This window comes from Eumetopias jubatus, unplaced genomic scaffold (assembly GCF_037043125.1).
Source record: "Eumetopias jubatus isolate StellerSeaLion01/CBP00866 unplaced genomic scaffold, mEumJub1_p1.0 scaffold_6, whole genome shotgun sequence".
Taxonomy (NCBI): domain Eukaryota; kingdom Metazoa; phylum Chordata; class Mammalia; order Carnivora; family Otariidae; genus Eumetopias; species Eumetopias jubatus.
The window spans coordinates 72,997,343-73,015,923 of NW_028274812.1; the positions used below are offsets into that span (position 1 = coordinate 72,997,343).

Here is an 18,581-nt window from a genome sequence, read left to right on the forward strand (position 1 = left end):
CCGAGAAAGACAAATACCACATGATTTCGGTCTTATGTGGAATCTAAAACACAAAACGAATGAAACAAAAAGCAGAACCAGACCTATAAATACGGAGAACAAACTGGTGGTTGCTAGAGGGGAGGGGAGTGGGGGGGATGGGCAAAATGGGTGAAAGGGAGGGGGAGACACAGGCTTCCAGTTATGGGATGAATAAGTCACGGAAATGAAAGGCACAGCGTAAGGAGTACAGTCAGTGATACTGTAGTGGCGCTGTATGGTGGCAGGTGGCAGCTACAGTGGTGGTGAGCCCGGCATAATGCAGATGCCGAATCACACTGTTGTACACCTAAAACTAATGTAACACTGTGTGTCAACTATACTCAAAAAAAAAAAAAAAAAAAAACTTCCATACTTCCTATGAAAGGACTGGATAAAAATAGTAATTTGTATATTTCACGTGATTGCTTCTAAGGGATTTGGGTCTCTTTTTTAACTTATTTGGAAGTACTTGGTCTGTCTACTTCTCTACATTTCCTCAGGCCAGCCACACTCATGGTCAGCATTATCTCGTGCCTGGGTTACTGCAACGGCTTCCTAACTGGTCTGTATGCTCTTCTTTGCCTCTTTCTAATCCAGTGTCCACACAGCGGGCCTGAGTGGTCTTTCTAAAACATAAGTATGATCATGTACTCCCTGATTTAAAAGATCTCCTACTGTCTTCGGAAAAACATGGCAGTTTTTGACATGAGGATCATAACCTACATGACATGGCCCTTTCTTGCCTTGCCAGCTTCACCTAGACCATCTGCCCGGCATGTCAGCGAACCTAGCTTCTCCCCTTCCCAGGCCACACCCACCGAAGCCTTCGAGTATGGGGTGCGACCTGGAACCAAAGGCCAACACGCGCGCTTGTTAAGTCATTCAGCTTCAGCTCAGTCATCTCTAAAATGGAGAAAATACTGGCCTATAGGCTTGCGGGGCGGATTGCAGAAGTTAACGCAGCTAAGGGAGCCGGACTCAGGTACATGCTCCATAAAGATGAGTGATCATTGTTGACGAGTCAGCTCCTGGATGTCTTTCTGATCTTAGCCCAAATGTCAGCCTTTCAGGAGAATGCTGTGTGCTGATCCCCCAGTCCTGGTCAGGTCTTCCTATATATGCTCTTACAGCATCTGGCACCTCTCCATTCACAGCGTGCTTTGTAATTATATATAAGAGGATTGATTTATTTGCATGCTGAAAAAAAAGTCTGATCAGGGTCAATATCCGTTTTAAGACAAGTTCCAGGAGCTCAGAGGCTGCTGTGTCTCCAGGGTTTGCCCAGCACATAGAAGGCACTCAATAAATGTTTGCTGAATGACTAAGCTTGAGTAGTTTAGCCAGCGCTTTCCCAGGGACCAAACAAGACTTCTGCGCTCTCCCTGTAGTGAAATCCCTATGTAAAGGGAGCAATGTCTGTGTGCCCTCCCCACCCCCCAATTCCCTCCCAATTCAGTTTTTTAAACTAATGAGCTGAGTGGGGGCTTGTAAAGCAGAACCGGGGCTGGGAGTCAAGAGAATGGGTTTTGGGGCTAGCTCAGTTTCAATGTGGTTTCATGACCTCGAGAGAGACATTTAGCTCCTGGGGCCTACGTTTATTTCCTAAATTTGTAAAACAAGAGATTTGATTAGTGGTTTAACCCAAAAGTTGCTTAACTTTTTTTTTTTTTTAAATTAAGCAAGGAGATCTTCCGCCTGCAGGAAATCTTGTGGCAATGCCAGCCGTAAAGCAGACTGCTCAGGTCATGCAGGCTTCAGCGGCCCTGGGGCCAGAGTCCGGCTCCGGGCTCCCTGCCGTGAGTGCTCTTCAGGCCACAGGGCAGACACCACTGGCCGACGGGCCCTCGGTGCCCAGCCAGTCAGCTGAGGCTCTGTGTCCTGCCTGTTGTAAGAGCAGCTTCAAGTGTCCAGGACCCAGGGCTCTCTCCCGTCTTCCCGGCCAAGAGGTCTTCCACAACCGGAGGGGCGAGTCGCAGTGTCCTCAGCCATCTCCGCACCCAACCATGACATGCTAGCTGTCCTGTTTCCTTAGGAGCTTGACGGGCCGCCTGACATTCTCTGTATCTGGACTCTGTCCCTCTGTTTTGCACATGCTTCGACTGACTGCTCAAATTCTTGCTCTTGGACATGCCGTGAGGACTGGGAGGTCTGAAGGAGATGATGGGTCTTGGAGAAGGACCCAGAGTGGGCACAAAACCCTCATGAAATCCAGGCCGTTGGCTTTACCCAATCCTGAGGGGTTGGAGCAAATAAGGGAGTCCTGCAGGGTACGCAAGGGATCACCACAAATTCACTCACTCATTCAACAAACATTTACCAAGCTCCGACAGGTGCCCAGTGCTCTGGATCTCCCCTGCTCCGCAGGGCCAGGCCCAACATCTGGGCTTTCTCTTCCTGAGGTCAGCAGCAGCTGCCTGATGGAGACAGAGCTGGGGAAGGAGAGGTGCCCCAGCCGTCCGCCGTCTTCCTCTCTTCACCATAGGATCTAGCCATCCCTAGGGCCCAGTAGCTTCCCAGGCACCAGGCTTCCCATTTACTTTTTACATTATAGGACAGGGTTTCATATGACAAATTAAAAAAAATCATAACACTGTTCTATCACTATAGCCTGTTAAAATGCCGAGTCCAAAGGAATGGGATGGGGAGAGAGAGAGAGACTGGTTTTCATCTTAACATGACCTTCTTGTAGTTCCATTTACTCAGTGCTCTTTTCAGGAGTAATAACTTTATTTCTTGAGATTAAAAAGGAGGTACATATGACCATAAATTGATGTATACCGGATATATTTTTGGGGGGAAAGTCAGCATTTAGCTGGAGAAGGCATTCCCAGAGCAGTTATATACAATGTGAAATGCTGTGTCTTTGTGGTTAGTGAGGGCTCTTAATAGCTGATTCTCACAAATCATTCATTTCAGTCACACTGGTGGGCAATCAAGCATGGAGGACACAAGTCAAACAAGTTTATCTCTGAGGACCGGGAGATCATCTGGCATGACCAAATGTCTGCTTCCAAATCATGACAGAGTATTTGGAAATTCTCTTCTGGATCAGCAGTCACGCATTCAAAACCGCAGGTGTTTCTAGGTCTGGGCGAAATGTACAGACTGAGGATAAGAGAACTGAGTAAGACACAGCCAGCCTGCTTGGGATAAAGCACCACATCCCTGGTTTCTTATTTTTTAAAGGTAGGAAGATACATTTGGTCATTTATGTACGTAGCTCAGATTCTCGAACTGAGTATATACCTCCTTTTAAAAAATTATTTAACAGGGGCGACTGGGTGGCTCAGTTGGTTAAGCGACTGCCTTCGGCTCAGGTTATGATCCTGGAGTCCCAGGATCGAGTCGAGTCCCGCATCGGGCTCCCTGCTCGGCGGGGAGTCTGCTTCTCCCTCTGACCCTCTTCCCTCTCGTGCTCTCTGGCTCTCATTCTCTCTCTCTCTCAAATAAATAAATAAAATCTTTAAAAAAAAAAGAAAAAAAATAAAAATTATTTAACAGAACTATTTATGACAGCTCAAGTTGTTAAAGTAACAAGTTTAGGCCAAGATGGAGTCGCTCGGGTTGAGCCCCACGTCAGCACACTGACACTTAACTGTGCTCAGCTGTCCCAGAAAAGGCAGGCTGAGGTCAACGAGCCAGTGTTTGCCAGCTCAGCACAAGTCACCCAGCCTGCTCCCAAACTTCCCTTTGTTCCCCGGAAGGAAAGTAACACTGCTTTTGCCAATCAGCAAATGCCCCGTGTAACTTCCTTGTTCCTGCTTATTTTGGTCTAGAAGTCTCTCTGGCCTCGTACGGCTCTTTGGAGCTCCTTTCTCTCTGCTAGGTGGGATCCTGCCCAATTCATGAATCACTGAATAAAGGCCTACTAGGTCAGTAAACTGTCTGTGGAAGAGTTTCTTTTAACAAAGTTAAGAATAGTTAAGGTTATAGGGTTTAGAGAGGTTTCAAAAACTTTTTTAGTAAGAGTAAAATTAGCATGACAGAATATTTGGCCAATGGAGAAGAAAAAATTACTCATACTCCCATCACCCTATGGTAATAACCAATATAGTTTGTGTGAATGAAAAAACATATATATATGGATGGATAGCAATGAGGGGGGAATGGGTGGCAGAATCCATTTTAGGGAGAAAGAATTTTCTGTTTAGTAAAATACTTGTGACAGATCAAGGCTCCAACAGGATGACTAGGAGAACAGGCACACCCCCGTGTGGGTACGTCAGTCTCCCCGTTCACCTCTTCTCCTCCGTCTGGGACAACCGGCTCCCAGACACCGACGTGGATGGGGGTGGGAGTGCAAACAGAGAGCGCTCCATTATGTGCTTAAAAATGGTGGGAGCATTCTGAGTTTCGGGGTAGCTGGGGATAAAGGGGTTGGAGACTGGAGTAATGAAAAGAACGCCAGCGTGGGAGACGGGTGGAGCCTGGGAGGTGGGGAGGGCTAAGGAAGAAGATAACCAGCAAGCCATGCCCTCTGGAGGCGGCAGTGGGGGGCCTCGAAGAGGGTTCAGTGCAGGTAATGGGTTGTGCTGTGCTGCGTGGCCCACTCCCTTGTGGCGACTGGCAGGCTTGAAGGGGAAGTGCCTTGTGCGGATGGAGTCTGGGGAGATGCAGAAGAAAAGTAAATTTCCCGTATCTGGCACTACACCGCACGGATAGGAAGGGATGGTTTGGGAGAGGCAAGGCCAGAGGTGCCTGAGAATTCAGCAGAAGTAAAAATCAGGCTTAAGGGGCTAAGGACAAATACAAGATTCCCAAGGAATTATCAGATGGGGGGTAAGAAAAGCCCCCAAATTTTCCAAGTTTTGTATGATAAAGAGCCTTTTTCTTATTAAAGGGAGGAGTGACCTCCTAAATTAGCTTGGGATTTGTGACTCTCAGGGGATTACAGCTGGTATAATTTTTATGAAGGGGTCTGTTGGGAGTCCAAAGACCTTTCTACACCCCAGGCTGCTTCCCAGTCAGGGTGGGAAAAAGGAGATCCTCTCAGAAGACCATGAAGACGCAAAGTTAAGGCAACCTGGAGGTCATAATTGTAATCCCAGGAGGAGACTTGTACTTTATGATGGAAAGGGTTTATGATTTCACAATCGTTGGCCATTAGCTTTCCCTATAACTCAACCCTGCCAAATGACCTTGACCATGTTTTATGCTCTTCCTTTTTATATTTTGGGGTTTGGACAGTCCCACTTCATCTTTTTTTTTTTTTTTTGAAGATCTTATTTATTTTAGAGAGAGGGGGGACACAAGCAGGAGGAGTGGGAGAGGGAGAAGCAGACCTCCCGCCGAGCAGGGAGCCCGACGTGGGGTTCTATCTCAGAACCCTGGAATGACGACCCGAGCTGAAGGCAGATGTCCAACGACTGAGCCACCCAGGCGCCCCGCAGTCCGACTTCATCTTGGAAAGCAGTCTCATGAGACGCAGTTAAGACAGGTAAGTGTTATGTGGCTGCAAAAATTAACCAGAAGGCTCTGACTTTGTTCCCCGAAGGGGGCTGGTGCTGAGGCTGGGGGGTATGGCTAGAAGTTGACTGAAATAGTCCTGAGCGAGTGACCACTGGAATAAGTTAAGTCCCTGTGCCACCAAGGACGTGATCTCTGAAGCGAATGCCTACACCTCTGCCCTCTGGTTGGTTCTCCCAACTCACTTAATAAACCACACGTGTCAGCCGTCCTCACTGAAGCCCAAAGGAAATGGTTCTTTGTTGGATAGGGTTTCCCTGTCCTGTGGATGTGGTAAATAACAAGACCATTTTCTTGTTTGAAAAGGCAGGATTATCTGAACTTCAAGAATGAAAATTAATGGAGATGAACAATGACTGCAAGCAACCACAAAGCCTTTCAGCCTCCCTCACTTACTCTAGTGATGCAGGGCAGGTCCATCCCTTCACACTGCATCTGGCCTCTGGCTACAGCACGAAGAACAAGCATTAGCTTTTTTCGCTCTGTCCCATTTGTAATTACATGGTAAACCCCATTTGTTTTGAGAATGAAATCTTGTGGCCCTTAAAATCATCTATGTTCTCTAATAAACGAAGTGGTTTGAATTTCATATTCCATAAATGTGTGCCTATGTCTAGAAGCAATGAAAATAAGGTGTTTAGTGAAAACTGGTCAAATAACGAACTCTTACTTTGAAAGGTGCTGCGTGTGTTAATATTCACTCAACAGTCCCGGGCACCTGCCTTCCAGGTGTCAGCCACAGACATGGCCAAGCGTCCCTAACAGACACGTCCAAGCTAACAAGGAGAGAGACGTGAAGCCTGCTGGCCTGGGATGGAGAGAGGAGCCCAGGAGACTGAGGTTTCGGTAAGGCTGACGGCCAGCTCTCCAAGGAATAAGGGGTGAGAGGCTCTAAGTTAAGGCTAGGAGGCTAGGGCAAGGGAGGTGGATAATGGGGCTCTGGGGATGGAGCCATCCCGGATGATGACCCAGTTTCAGCCTCATGTAAAGTTGCTGAAATGGCATGGAGGTGACAGTCGCATGTTGAGGGGATCAGGGGACTCTGAACCTTGGGTATGGGGTCAGCCATCCACATGGAACCCCCCACCGAGGTGAAGGCAGGAGCTGGGGCGGAGAGGAAGACCACAGGCTGGGCGATGCTGGGGAGTGGCTTAGAGACCATTCGATGACAGCAAGAAGGAGGGGCCAGGGTGGTAGAGCCTGGAGGTAGGAGCCTCCAAGAAGTTAGAGGTATAATGAAGTCCCCGGCAGTAACCTAAGGAAGTCATAAGTTGTTCTACAAAAAAAAGTTTTATTTCCCCAAAGTCTGGAAAGTAAGCAATCAGGCTCTTTGCATGGATGACTTTCTGGGGAACAGTCTATGTTAGAATGCAGGGGGTCGTAGACTTGGCAGTTCTAACCCTGCTATTCTGCAGATACAGAAACTGATGTCTCCATTCACCCAAGGCCACAGGGAGCTTGACCGGCACGATCCAAAATTCAGTTCACACAGCGGGAGGCAAACAGCACACTGAGTGTGCCTTCGAGGGCCGCACGGGGCGTAGGGTCCCCCGGCCCACCTGCTTCAGCTTTCAATCTGCTCTCCCTTTAGTACATACGTTCTTCTCCAAAGGCAACAACACAGACCAGTTCGTGACTAGGATTTCATTCCTATAGAGAAAACATGTGGGAACTAGCTCTCACCCCTTGCAACTTTAAGATTCTGTAAGCATAGTCGGGTGGACCTCTTCCCCCCTTCATTCCAACATGAGCATGGTCAGGCAATACTAGGTTAGCTGCATGTACACAATGGCTGCACTCAGAAGAACCTGGAATAACGTTCAACATTTGTCGGGGAGGGAGGCGGGCAGGCTGGGGGTGCAGTTAATGTACTGTTTCAGTCATGCCTCACTGAAAGCTGAGTTTTTTTTTAAAAAATATGGGCTAGTTATAGTACAATGAAGTTAATTTAATAGATGAAAACCAGCATTAAACAAATTAAATAATGGAACAGAAAATATCAGGTGCAATCTGGATGCTTCGTGAAATTTTCTTTCAGGGGTGTGTGTGTGTCTGTGTGTGTGTGTGTGTGTGTGTGTGTGTGTGTGTGTGTGGTTCTGTGCATGGCAAGACATAAAATTCCAGAGGATGTATTATTATTATTTTTTAAAGATTTTATTTATTTTTGAGCGAGAAAGAGAGCACAAGCAGGGGGAGTGGCAGGCAGAGGGAGAAGCAGGCTCCCCACTGAGCAGGGAGCCTGACGTGGGGCTCGATCCCAGGATCCCGGGCTCATGACCTGAGCTGAAGGCAGATTGCTTAACTGACTGACCCACCCAGGTGCCCGGGATGAATTATTTTAACTACACTTTTATTAACAAATCATATTTAACCTCAAGTTAGGTTATGCTAATTCCAAAAACAATTCAGAGGAGTTTAAGGTTGTGAAAACTTATTTAAACAAGCAAATATGCCTCATCTCCTCCTTTGTCTTGGAATTACCTTTAATTGTTAACTTCATCCCTCAAAATGATGAGTATCAAAATTGAATATTCTCATGAGAACCAGTTTGTGGGAACAGCAGTCTTGCTAAGCAACCATGAAATGTGAAATAAGTGACTAAAACTTTAGAGGCAGTTCTTTCAGAGACTGTAATGATCTACTTCAAGATTTATGTATAAAAAAAATCCCAATTTTTATTGCCAAATCTTTCTTTCATCCAGTCATTCATCATTAACAAAACTCAGTTACTTGGCAAGAGGCACACAGTGTTTTGCAGGACCTCACTGGCTGCAACAAAGTGACAGGGACAAAAGGTCACGCTGCAGCATTAATGGGAAGCCGGGCATGGTCGCCGAAACTTCTCAGGCCCAGCAGGGCACACTAATTGTTGGTCACACGGCAAGGCCATGGACGGCCAATGGGTGCTGGAAGAGGCAGTGGTTAAGATGGTGTAAAGGCACATCGTGAAGAACAGGGGAATGACTTTAGCATGTGAATGGAGGGGGTGGATTTCTTTGATTGTTTATGTGCTGTTTTGGTCCTGCTTCATTCAGAGCTGAGTTTTTCAAAATGTGGGCCAGCTACAATATGAGAAAATTAATTTAATGGGTGGTAACTGACACTTAAAAAAAAATGAAACAGTACAGAACCAGGGTGCACTCCAGGTTCTTTGTGAAAGTTCAGTGTGTGTGTGTGTGTGTGTGTGTGTGTGTGACTCTGTGTTTGTGACTGTGTCTGTCTGTGTGTCACTGTGTGTGTGGTATGCGTGTGACTCTGTGTGTGTGAGACTGTGTGTGTGTGACTCTGTGTGTTTGTGGGTGTGTGCTGGGTCTTCATCTACAATGCTTTTCTCACTCGGGATCGAATTCAGTACAGTGTGAGGCCACCGCTCCCCAGGACGAAGGGGCTGGAGGCACACATCTAGCTCGCACCGTGTGCCCCCGGTTTCTGACACCACCTCAGACAGAAGCTAAGCAGAGGCTCCAGGGAAGGGTTGTTCACAGGTCTCATCCACAGAGCTGGGACAGACTGGAGTAAGGACGCTCGGATACGAGGCCCTGTCCTGCGGCGCCTCACCTCCAGCCGTCCATTCCAGACGTGAAGTCATCGTGACCTTTCTCATCAGGTTGTTTCCATCCTCATTCTGCTGCTGAGGAGATCAGGCGGAGACAGGAGCCCCCAGCAGTGGCCCAGCCAGCCCGACGGCCGAGTCTCCAGCTCGCCCCACGCTGCCCCATAACTTACCCCGTGAGGCTCTCCCCGCTCCGGCGCTCTCTCCCCTCTAGCTGCCCTGGAGTTACCTAAGTGGCTCTCAGACGTCTGACTGCGACACTGCTCACGCTAAGCAAGTCCCCTCACTGTCAGCACCTGCCACTGTCCTGACACACAGACCTACCGCCTGCTAGGCATGGGCACTGTCCTCATCACTCACAGACAGCTTTTTCCACGAGACAAATACTTACTCCTGTGAGTGACGTAAGTGCCTCACCTACTGTAGTCTAGTCCATTAAAAGCTTTTGACCCACTACATTGATTTCACAACCACTAATGCGAATCACCCAGTGTGAAATGATTCTCTAGCCTGTGTCTACCAAGAGGTAAAACACATACGAGGGAACTGCGTGAGGAAGGAGTCAAAACCATGTGAACATGGTTTTCTTTTCTAAAGAGAAGGCCAGCCCCACCTTGTGAAGGAGTTCACCAGCGTCCGCAGTCAGACTGGTCTGTCTGGACGGGTGGGCAGCCTCCACATCGCTGCCCGCCAGGACATGGCCCTCTACAGTTTATACAGTGTTCTCCCGCGCATACATATACCACCTCACGTCATTCTCACAACAATGGGGCACTTGGAGCGTTATCACCCCAATTTTGAAGCAAAGCTAACAGGTTCAGAGAGGGTGAGTGACCTGCTCATGGTCTCTGACGTGAATCAGGAAGGAAGACTTTGGACCCAATATTGTTTCTTTCCTTTCTTTTTATAATTTGTGTCTCTCTTTCTGATTGCAAAAGCAACATGCGTTCATTTGAAAATACTCAAAAGTGCTAAGAAAAGAGTGAAAATTACCTGTATGCTTTTTTTTGTGATAACCCCTTTTAACATTTTTTAAAAAATTTTATGTATTGGGGAGCGGAGAGAGAGAGCACACACGAGTGGAGGTAGGGGCAGAGGGAGAAGCAGGCTCCGCACTGAGCAGTGAGCCCGGGGAGGGACTCGATCCCAGGACCCCTGAGCTGAAGGCAGACACTCAACTGACTGAGCAACCAGGGTGCCCCCTTTTAACATTTTTGGGTATTTCTTTTTTTTTTTTGCTTTTATAAAAATAGGATCACCTTAGGCCATACGGAGGTGGGTGAAGCAGCAACCTCTTCAAGGACAGGGGTGTTCCCTGCCAAAGCCTTCCTTCCCACTAGCCGGTAACAGTCAGTTACCAGGAAACCTTCCTCCTCCTCTTCCTTCTCTTAAAAGTCCTTCAAATCTCCATGCAGTAGTCAGGGGGCGGGTACGGGGGCGGGGGGTGGCATGGTAGGAAAGACTCACGAAGCCAGCCAGACTCAAAAGTTTTGGGACATTATAAGTTCAACATAGAAGGGAAACAAAGAGGTTTTCTAACTAAAACTACCAAACATCAAGGAGAGAGAGAAAGAGGGAGGGAGGGTGGGAGGGAAAGTGGTAGGGGAGGAAGAGAGGGAGAGGGAGGGAGGGGAATGGACATGCTTTCAGGAGCATCGGGGCCTATGACTTCCAATGCACGGTCCTAGTATGAAGAAGAATTAAGACTTGAGCCCAGAGTTCAGCCCCTGCTACCTGCGAACCTACAAAATCAAATCTGTCACCCTGACACGTGAAGGCCTTATTTACATTATTTTGTTTATACTTAAAATTATTTTATTTATTATTTTTAAAGATTTTATTTAATTTATTTATCAGAGAGGGAGAGAGAGCGCACAAGCAGGGGGAGCGGCAGGGGGAGAAGCAGGCCTCCCGCCGAGCAGGGAGCTCGATGCGGGACTCGATTCCAGGACCCCGGGATCATGAGCTGAGCCGAAGGCAGAAGCTTAATGACTGAGCCACCCAGGTGCCCCACTTAAATTTTTTTTAAAGATTTTATTTATTTATTTGAAAGATAGTGCAAGCGAGAGAGCACAAGCAGGTGGAGTGGGAGAGGGAGAAGCAGGCTCCTCACTGAGCAGAGAGCCCTACGCGGGGCTCGATCCTAGGACCCTGGGATCATGACCTGAGCTGAATGCTTAGGCAGATGCTTAACCGACTGAGTCACCCAGGTGATCCTATACTTAAAAATTTTTATATGATATATTGCTTTTTGATGTAAGCTGATTTTTGACTGGGGCTCAGTAATCTTTTTATACACTATAAAAGTGTATTTTATACATATTTTATATATATTTATAATATACATAAATAGAATTGACATAATCATGAAACCAATATATTAACTCTTAATGTCTCTGAATACGATTTACATGTTACTATATATGTGTATTACATATATATTACACATTACAAAATATATGTAATATATATTATGTGTTAAATAGGAGTAAAAATGATAACAGTTACAAAGAGACAAAGTAAGTTATCTAGACATCCTGGCCAGTATAATCCTTTTGAAATAATTACCTGTATAAAGAAATGTGTTGGAGTGTCCTCCCACCACGATGTCCACGCCCTTCACTTTCTGAGCGATGAGTTTATCCATTTCAAAACCAGAGTGTCCCAGTGCAATAATTTTGTTCACATTTAGAGTTTTTAGCTTATCAACTTCAGGCTGCAATGCAGTGATTTCATCTTCAAATACTAAATTCCTTCCTAAGGAACAAAATAAGTAAAATGGACATTTATTAATAATTTTTATTATATTGCTTATTACGCATACTAACACATAGAGTAAAAACACCTTTATCTACTAAAGCTCTTAAATTACTAAAACCAAAACATATTTGTAAATTAAATATAAAATCCCTAAAAAGCCAATAAAAATTCGCATCAATATCCTTAGTTACATTCACTTAACGTTGCTTTAGGTTAAGGTTGTGAATGATATTATGTTGCTCTAATGTAATCTCAAGCTATGAGGAGGCTTCAGACCTGCAACCCTATTTTTTATTTTTTTTTAAAGATTTCACCTATTTATTTGAGAGAGAGAGAGAATGAGAGACAGAAAGCACGAGAGGGAAGAGGGTCAGAGGGAGAAGCAGACTCCCCGCTGAGCGGGGAGCCCGATGCGGGACTCGATCCCAGGACTCCAGGATCACGACCTGAGCCGAAGGCAGTCGCCCAACCAACTGAGCCACCCAGGCGCCCTAGTTTCTAAAAACGTGTTTTTAATATCAGATGTTTCTCAGCCATATTATTTTTTGAGCAAGACATGGCTGTACCCATCTTGACTTGATCCAGTTCAGAAGGCATGGCTCAGAATGGCATTTATTTCCAACGAGCAAATTCATTCACAAAAGACAAAGACTTCTCATTATTGAAAATACTCCTAAGACTTGTGTCACAGGACCTAAGAGCAACTCTGCAAGATTAGTCCTAGCTTTCTTTGACCAGTGGCTACTTTAGAAATGTACAGTTTCCCAAGCAAAGTACTTTGTAAGAAAACATTCACTTTTATGTCTTAGTTCTGGTATTTTTGTTAAAAGTGATCTCTTTTAAGTTACTTGATTCGGTGTTGTAAATTAAATTATAATGATTCTCTCTGCTGTAAAAAGTGTGTTTTTATATTCAGACTTCCATTGTGCCAAGGCAGAAAGTGCCTGAGCACACGAGCGTGTTGTAGGATCTGTATGTCAAGTCATCATGTTGCTTATACACCTTACACTTAGTGCGGTGGTTTGGTTATATCTCGATAAAACCGGGGTGGGGGGCGCCCAGATTAGTACATCTAAGGCTTCGTTTGCCAGTTCAGGATAATCAGTCTTCAAACTTAAAACTTTGTCGGCAACTAGTCCTTGAACGTCAATCCTAACACACCCGTTGGTGCTGCGCCTTGTTCATTCGGTAAAGCCGACTCTGGCGCGTTCTCGAGCTCCGCCTTAGACAGGGTCTCACCCAGCTCCTGTTGGCACGGGAGTGTGCACTTTCTTCCCCGCTTACTCCCCCTTGCAGCGCTAACAGAAGAACGCCCCAGGGACCAGGCTGCGGGGTGTGGCTGTGACTGTGTGGACCCACGGCCCAGAAACCCAGCAACTCACAGGGGCGCCACGCTGGACTGGTCGTGCTGTCCCCAGCTCACAGGTGACACTTAAACAGCAGGGGTAACAGCTTGGCCACCATTGTCTGCCATGAAAACATCAAGAATAATCCGCTTCTTGCTTACCACTCACTCCAAGAAGCCCGGGGCTCCCCGGTCACCCCACAGTGCCATGTCACTTTCTCTGAGAGCTCCCCGAGCCTCCCTTTAAGTTAACAAGTTGCACCCGCCCCCCGCCCCACTTGCCATTCTCCCTACCGCTTAGCACTTACCACCTCCTGACGCACCAAATATTCTAACTCATTTATTTGCTCACTCCTGTAAACTGCAGTAGGCAGGGTTTTTTGTTTTTTGTTTTTTGTTTTGGTCAGCATCCCTGGTGCCTAGAACTATGCCTACACGTAGGCACTCAGAGGAAAGAACCAACGAATGAATGAATATTGAGCCCTTCAGAGAAGGCTACCATCTGCTTTTGTTTGGCTGGCAACAAGGAAGAATGGTTCAGAGAAATGCTTCTGAGGACAAAGATATGTATTCTCTTAACACATTAGGAGCCTCTCGGGATCCGTCATCACACACATAAGAAAGTATGGGATCTGTTTCAGGATCTCCTGAGGGGTTACAGGAGTTTCATTGTCAGGCTAAAATGAATGAACTGTGTGTGCTATATACCTGTGGGCACCCAGGCCATGAGGACTGGAGGGATGGGGCTGGACCAGGGGCCCAAGAGCTGCAGGAAGAACACGTGCACTGGGCCTGCGGTCTTGGTAGAAGCAGGTGTCCCAGAAACACTGCTCCACCCCTCCCCAGCACTGGCATCAGTCCAGGAAGGCTGGATGGCTACACCATCCAGCCTTCCTCTTCTGGGAGCTGCTGGGAGGGCATCACTCCTTCAGATACATTAGCCCAGTCAAGGACTAATATGAGGTGCTACCAGAGTCCCAGCAAAGGGGGGCTGATTTCTGGAGCCCCTGTGTCTCTTCACCGACAACCCTTCCTTTCTAACTGGTGACTATTTCAGAAGGGATGACGCTTTTCTCCCCATCATGCCTGAACTCCTTGGTCAGTCATTCAGGAGGCCCTGCAATCTACTCCTCACCCCACTTTTTGCCTTCCCTGCTTGGAACCTGTGTTCCAAGAAACTGAACTATTCGCTCTTCGGACATGGTGGCCCCCATGCTTCCCTGCTCTTATGTGTTCATTCCAGCAACATTTATTGAGAACTTCCCATATGCCGGGCACGGTACAGAGCAGAGAGCAGTGGAGGAGACAGAGAAGGTCCCTGACCTCACAGGGCTTACCTCCCAGCATGTGACTCTGACCTCACCGCTGGAATGCCCTTTGCCCCAGGATGTCCTGCGTGCCCTGGAGGGGGCCAAGGAGCTTCTTCAAGTCCGCAAGACCTCCAAGCTGGCCATCACTCCTTTCACTTACCCCCTGCTCCTAAAAGACCTTCCCCCATTCCCTGACTCTGTGACTCTCTTAGGGCATTTAATTACATTCTGTCTTGAACAATTTCAAAAAACAGTGGGTACAATAGAAATTAGAGAGACACAGAATTACTCAATTATTCAACAAGTCCACATCTTTATCTAAAGCTCCCCCTCTGGCCTCTATAGTAGGTTCTGGACGTTCACTGAGAGGAGCCCTAGGCTCTGTCCTCAGGCTGCTCAGGCCAGCACAGGAAGCTGACAGTAAGGGAAAAATGTTATCCGGGGGAGCTGCTCAGGGGGAGGGATTTTCTGTGGGAGCTGGGGACACAGAGCAAGAGCGTTCAAGGGGAGCAGGGGCAAGGGCGGCAGCAACCGGGCCATGTCATCCCAGCCTGCCCGACACTGGCAACTGGCTTGTCTGCTGTCAGGCAGCCCGGTTCACTCTGCCAACCCCGCATGGTCCTCTTTGCAGAAAAGCCCCGGGAAGCCGGAGGCACAGCCCCCCTAGACCCCAGGGGAGGTTAGATCCCCGGGGCGGGGAGCAGCGGTTAGGCTGTGTGTGTGTGTGGGGGGGAGCAGCCTGAGACTGTCAGCTGGGGCCGCAGATGGGACCACACGCTTCTTAGAAGAGTGCTTCTGAAACACGGGGAAAGCCGGTGGCTCATCCTAGTCACAGCCAGCTCCTAGCTCCACAAGGACCTCAACAGCTCCTTGGTGACCAGGTGTCACACAGCATGCAGAGGCTCGGTCCCCAGGGAAGCCCCGTGTGGGCCCTGCCCCCGGGCTGGCAGCAGGACCCTCTGCCCTCACAGCGGCTCAGGACCCAGCATGCCGGCCTTCCCGTCGTTCCCAGTGGCCTGGACCAACTCTAGCCTCGACATTAGATCACTTTTCTAATTGCTAAATGACTGCAGGGCCTTTACCAGTTAATGCTTCATGAAAACCCCTGCTTCTGGGTAATGCCTGCTCCTGGTTTTCCTGCTCCTGTTTCTTTTTCTTCTTTACACTCTGCTCTCCACAAGGGCTGTTATCACCTGTCCCCACACAACGCGACTACAGTGCCACTGACTGAATCCCCTGTGCTGCACCTTTTATTCCTGTCAGTTGCCCTTTTTTTTTTCCTTCAAATATGGGAAGAAAACGGATTTGGATGATTTAGAAAAAATGTCACTTTCATTTTCGCTGCCAAAGTGTTTCGGTCAAAGCGTTCCTGTGAAAGTTTCAAAACTGTTTTTTGAAAAAGTTTTGAAAAACATTTTGAAAAACATTTCAAAAATGTTTCTTGAATAACTTTAGGATTATACATGCATGCACGTATATGTTCACGCTGTATGAAATATAGCATATATAAGACATTTATATTAGGATATATATACCACAGGACTTTTCAAGGATATGTATTCCTCAGAAAGCCAGATACTGAACAAAGTCATTAAACAGAAGAAAAAGGAGAGTTAACTAGACATATAATGATCATACTAGAAAAGGAAAGGTAAGGTAATTTGAGGTAAAACCCTAGCTCTGGGCCCTCTGACTCCACAGGAAAAGGGGCAGTGCCGTATGTTTCATTCTCCAGTGAATGACTCTGTAATGTTAACCCTGGACGTAAACAGCTTTCTTGCCCAATTATGAATCCATTGAATTAAACAAAGATACTGTGTATGTCAACAAAGAAGTTCACTGAAAAAAGAGCAATGTCTTTAAGAGGTAATTTGGAACAACGTGGAGGCCACCAGACTGGTTTCATCAATGTTATCCTAAGTAGACTACCTGTCCAACACCACACGTTGTTCCTGCTTTTACCCACAGTCCATAAAAATCATGCCAAGCTCTGATTTAACACATCTATTTGCAACCAATGAGTGCTATAAAAGTAGAAAATACCTGGATTTGAGAGAACAGGGGTTTCTTTTGAAGTATATCCAACAATTCCCACAACTTCATCACCAACAGAAAGAATTTTATATGGCAAATAAAGTCCTGATATTTGAGATGCTAGCGGCCCCTTTGCTTTAATATTTGCACTCAGAATTGGAAATTTGGCCTCTTTGAGGAGTGGATCAATCAGTCCTTCTACACCATTATCAAATTCATGATTTCCCAGTGCCTGGTAGAAAGGGAAAAGAGAACAAGAATTAGGTACTCCGGAATTTCTAACAGAAACATACTGTAAAGAATATGACACATGAGCCCAGTGGCTCCCAAACCTTATGGGGCTCCAGGAGCTGACCGCATGACCTCTGTCATCCTCACGCCCAGAGATTTGACTCATTGCCCCTGGGGTTGGGCCCGGGGGCACACAGATCATCAGGCTCAGTTGGGAATTGCTTCCCAGGTCCCGCACCACCTACTGGAGGTGGCACTGATGCATGAAGGAGTCGCCTGGGAAGCTGGCCACACGTCCACCGTCCTGCCATCCCCAGGTCTGGGGCAAGTTCGAGGATCTACCTTTCCTAAGCTTTCCCCAGCCTTTCCAGGTTCTGTTTTCTCTCATAAATGCACGTTGCAATTTGCCCACCCAACCGTTGTGACCGCCCATCTGCTGGGAGAACCACTGAAATCAACAGGACTGTAGCAAAAGGCGACTGGAAACGTACTGTTGATAGAGAGGCCAGAGCCTCTCCTCGTCCCATCGCCGCATCTCCTCGGATCATTCCTCCCTTATGCTCCCACAACTCTTTCTTCCCAACGACCGTGTGGTCCTCTAATTCTTTGGGGAAAATGAAGATCCTTGAAGGCCGACAGGAGATGGCTTTCTCTACATCGTACAGGATGGCACGGGTGTCCTCCTTTGGGCAGCTCTGGCCCGCCCTGCGTTTCATTCCCAGCAGTTTCACATCCGAGGAAGATCGGGATGGTGCAGTGCTGTTGGCCCGCTCTGAGCACGGGAGTTGGTGAGGAGCTGGCATGGCTGAAAGGTGCCCTTGCCTCCCATCTTCTTTGCTCTCTCCCAGTCCTCACTGTTCTGGGAGTGGCCACTGGGCCCAAAACAATGCTTTGACATCTGGCAGCTTCCCCCAGAGTAATCCTGACAAACCCCGGCATTCCGGCCACCTCCTCTGAAACACCTGCCCTCCCTTTCTCTCTTGGCCTCCTCGCATAAGCTTATCTCCCCCAGGCACCTGCTTACTTGCTCTGGCAGGCGGTTTGCTAACTTAGTACTTACGCCAGTGAGTCTCAAACTTTCCAAATACCACGCCTGATTTTGCTTCACTTTGTTGTCATCTGGGAGCAGACCTGGAAATGCAGGTTGGTGACCCGTAACTGAGATTAGGGCCCCCCTGGATTCTCTCACGGGCCCCACTCCTTTACTAGCACATTCCGCACTCTGAAGCCATGTTCAGCATGTTCGTGGGGGCCTCGCCGGACTGCGTGCTCTCTGAGCCGCCGTGTCCTGCTGCCCGCCCCCACCCTGCTCAGCACTGTGGCCCCTCACCCGCCACCCAGGCACCCTGTGAGCATCTGGGGCTCAAAGAACCGTGCACATGATATCCTCACGCGTACCTTTATACACACAAAGCAACACAGTGTCTTCATATTCCCACATACCTGTCTCCCTGATGAAACTCAGAATGTGTGAATCTGCCTCGTCCCCGACGCTCTGAGTACCCACTCATTTCTACTTCTTCCTCTTAACTAATTGCTTCAACCTTAGAGGCTGACCTAAGTCTTAAAAGGGTCTCCCAGTCTTGGGTAATTGTCTGTCTTCTCTTTAGAACATCATGATTTCGTCCTGTGGCAAAATCAGTCTCCCTCATGGGATTACAATGAACTGTCTTGCCTAACTGTGAAGTCTTTTTTTTTTTTTTTAAGATTTCATTTATTTATTTGACAGAGAGAGACACAGCGAGAGAGGGAACACAAGTAGGGGGAGTGGGAGAGGGAGAAGCAGGCTTCCCGCGGAGCAGGGAGCCCGATGTGGGACTCGATCCCAGGACCCTGGGATCATGACCTGAGCCAAAGGCAG

At 47.6% G+C, this 18,581-nt stretch overlaps 1 protein-coding gene across 1 annotated transcript in view; it reads right to left on the reverse strand.

Annotated features, from left to right (window-relative positions):
- NT5E (5'-nucleotidase ecto) overlaps nt 1-18,581 on the reverse strand; it is a 47,110-nt gene that overhangs the window by 12,240 nt on the left and 16,289 nt on the right. Inside the window, exons 2-3 of the mRNA XM_028108066.2 lie at nt 16,499-16,721; nt 11,609-11,797 (exon numbers count right to left, since the gene is read on the reverse strand). Of these exons, the coding sequence (XP_027963867.1) occupies nt 11,609-11,797; nt 16,499-16,721 (412 nt within the window). The remainder of the gene's footprint in view (nt 1-11,608; nt 11,798-16,498; nt 16,722-18,581) is intronic.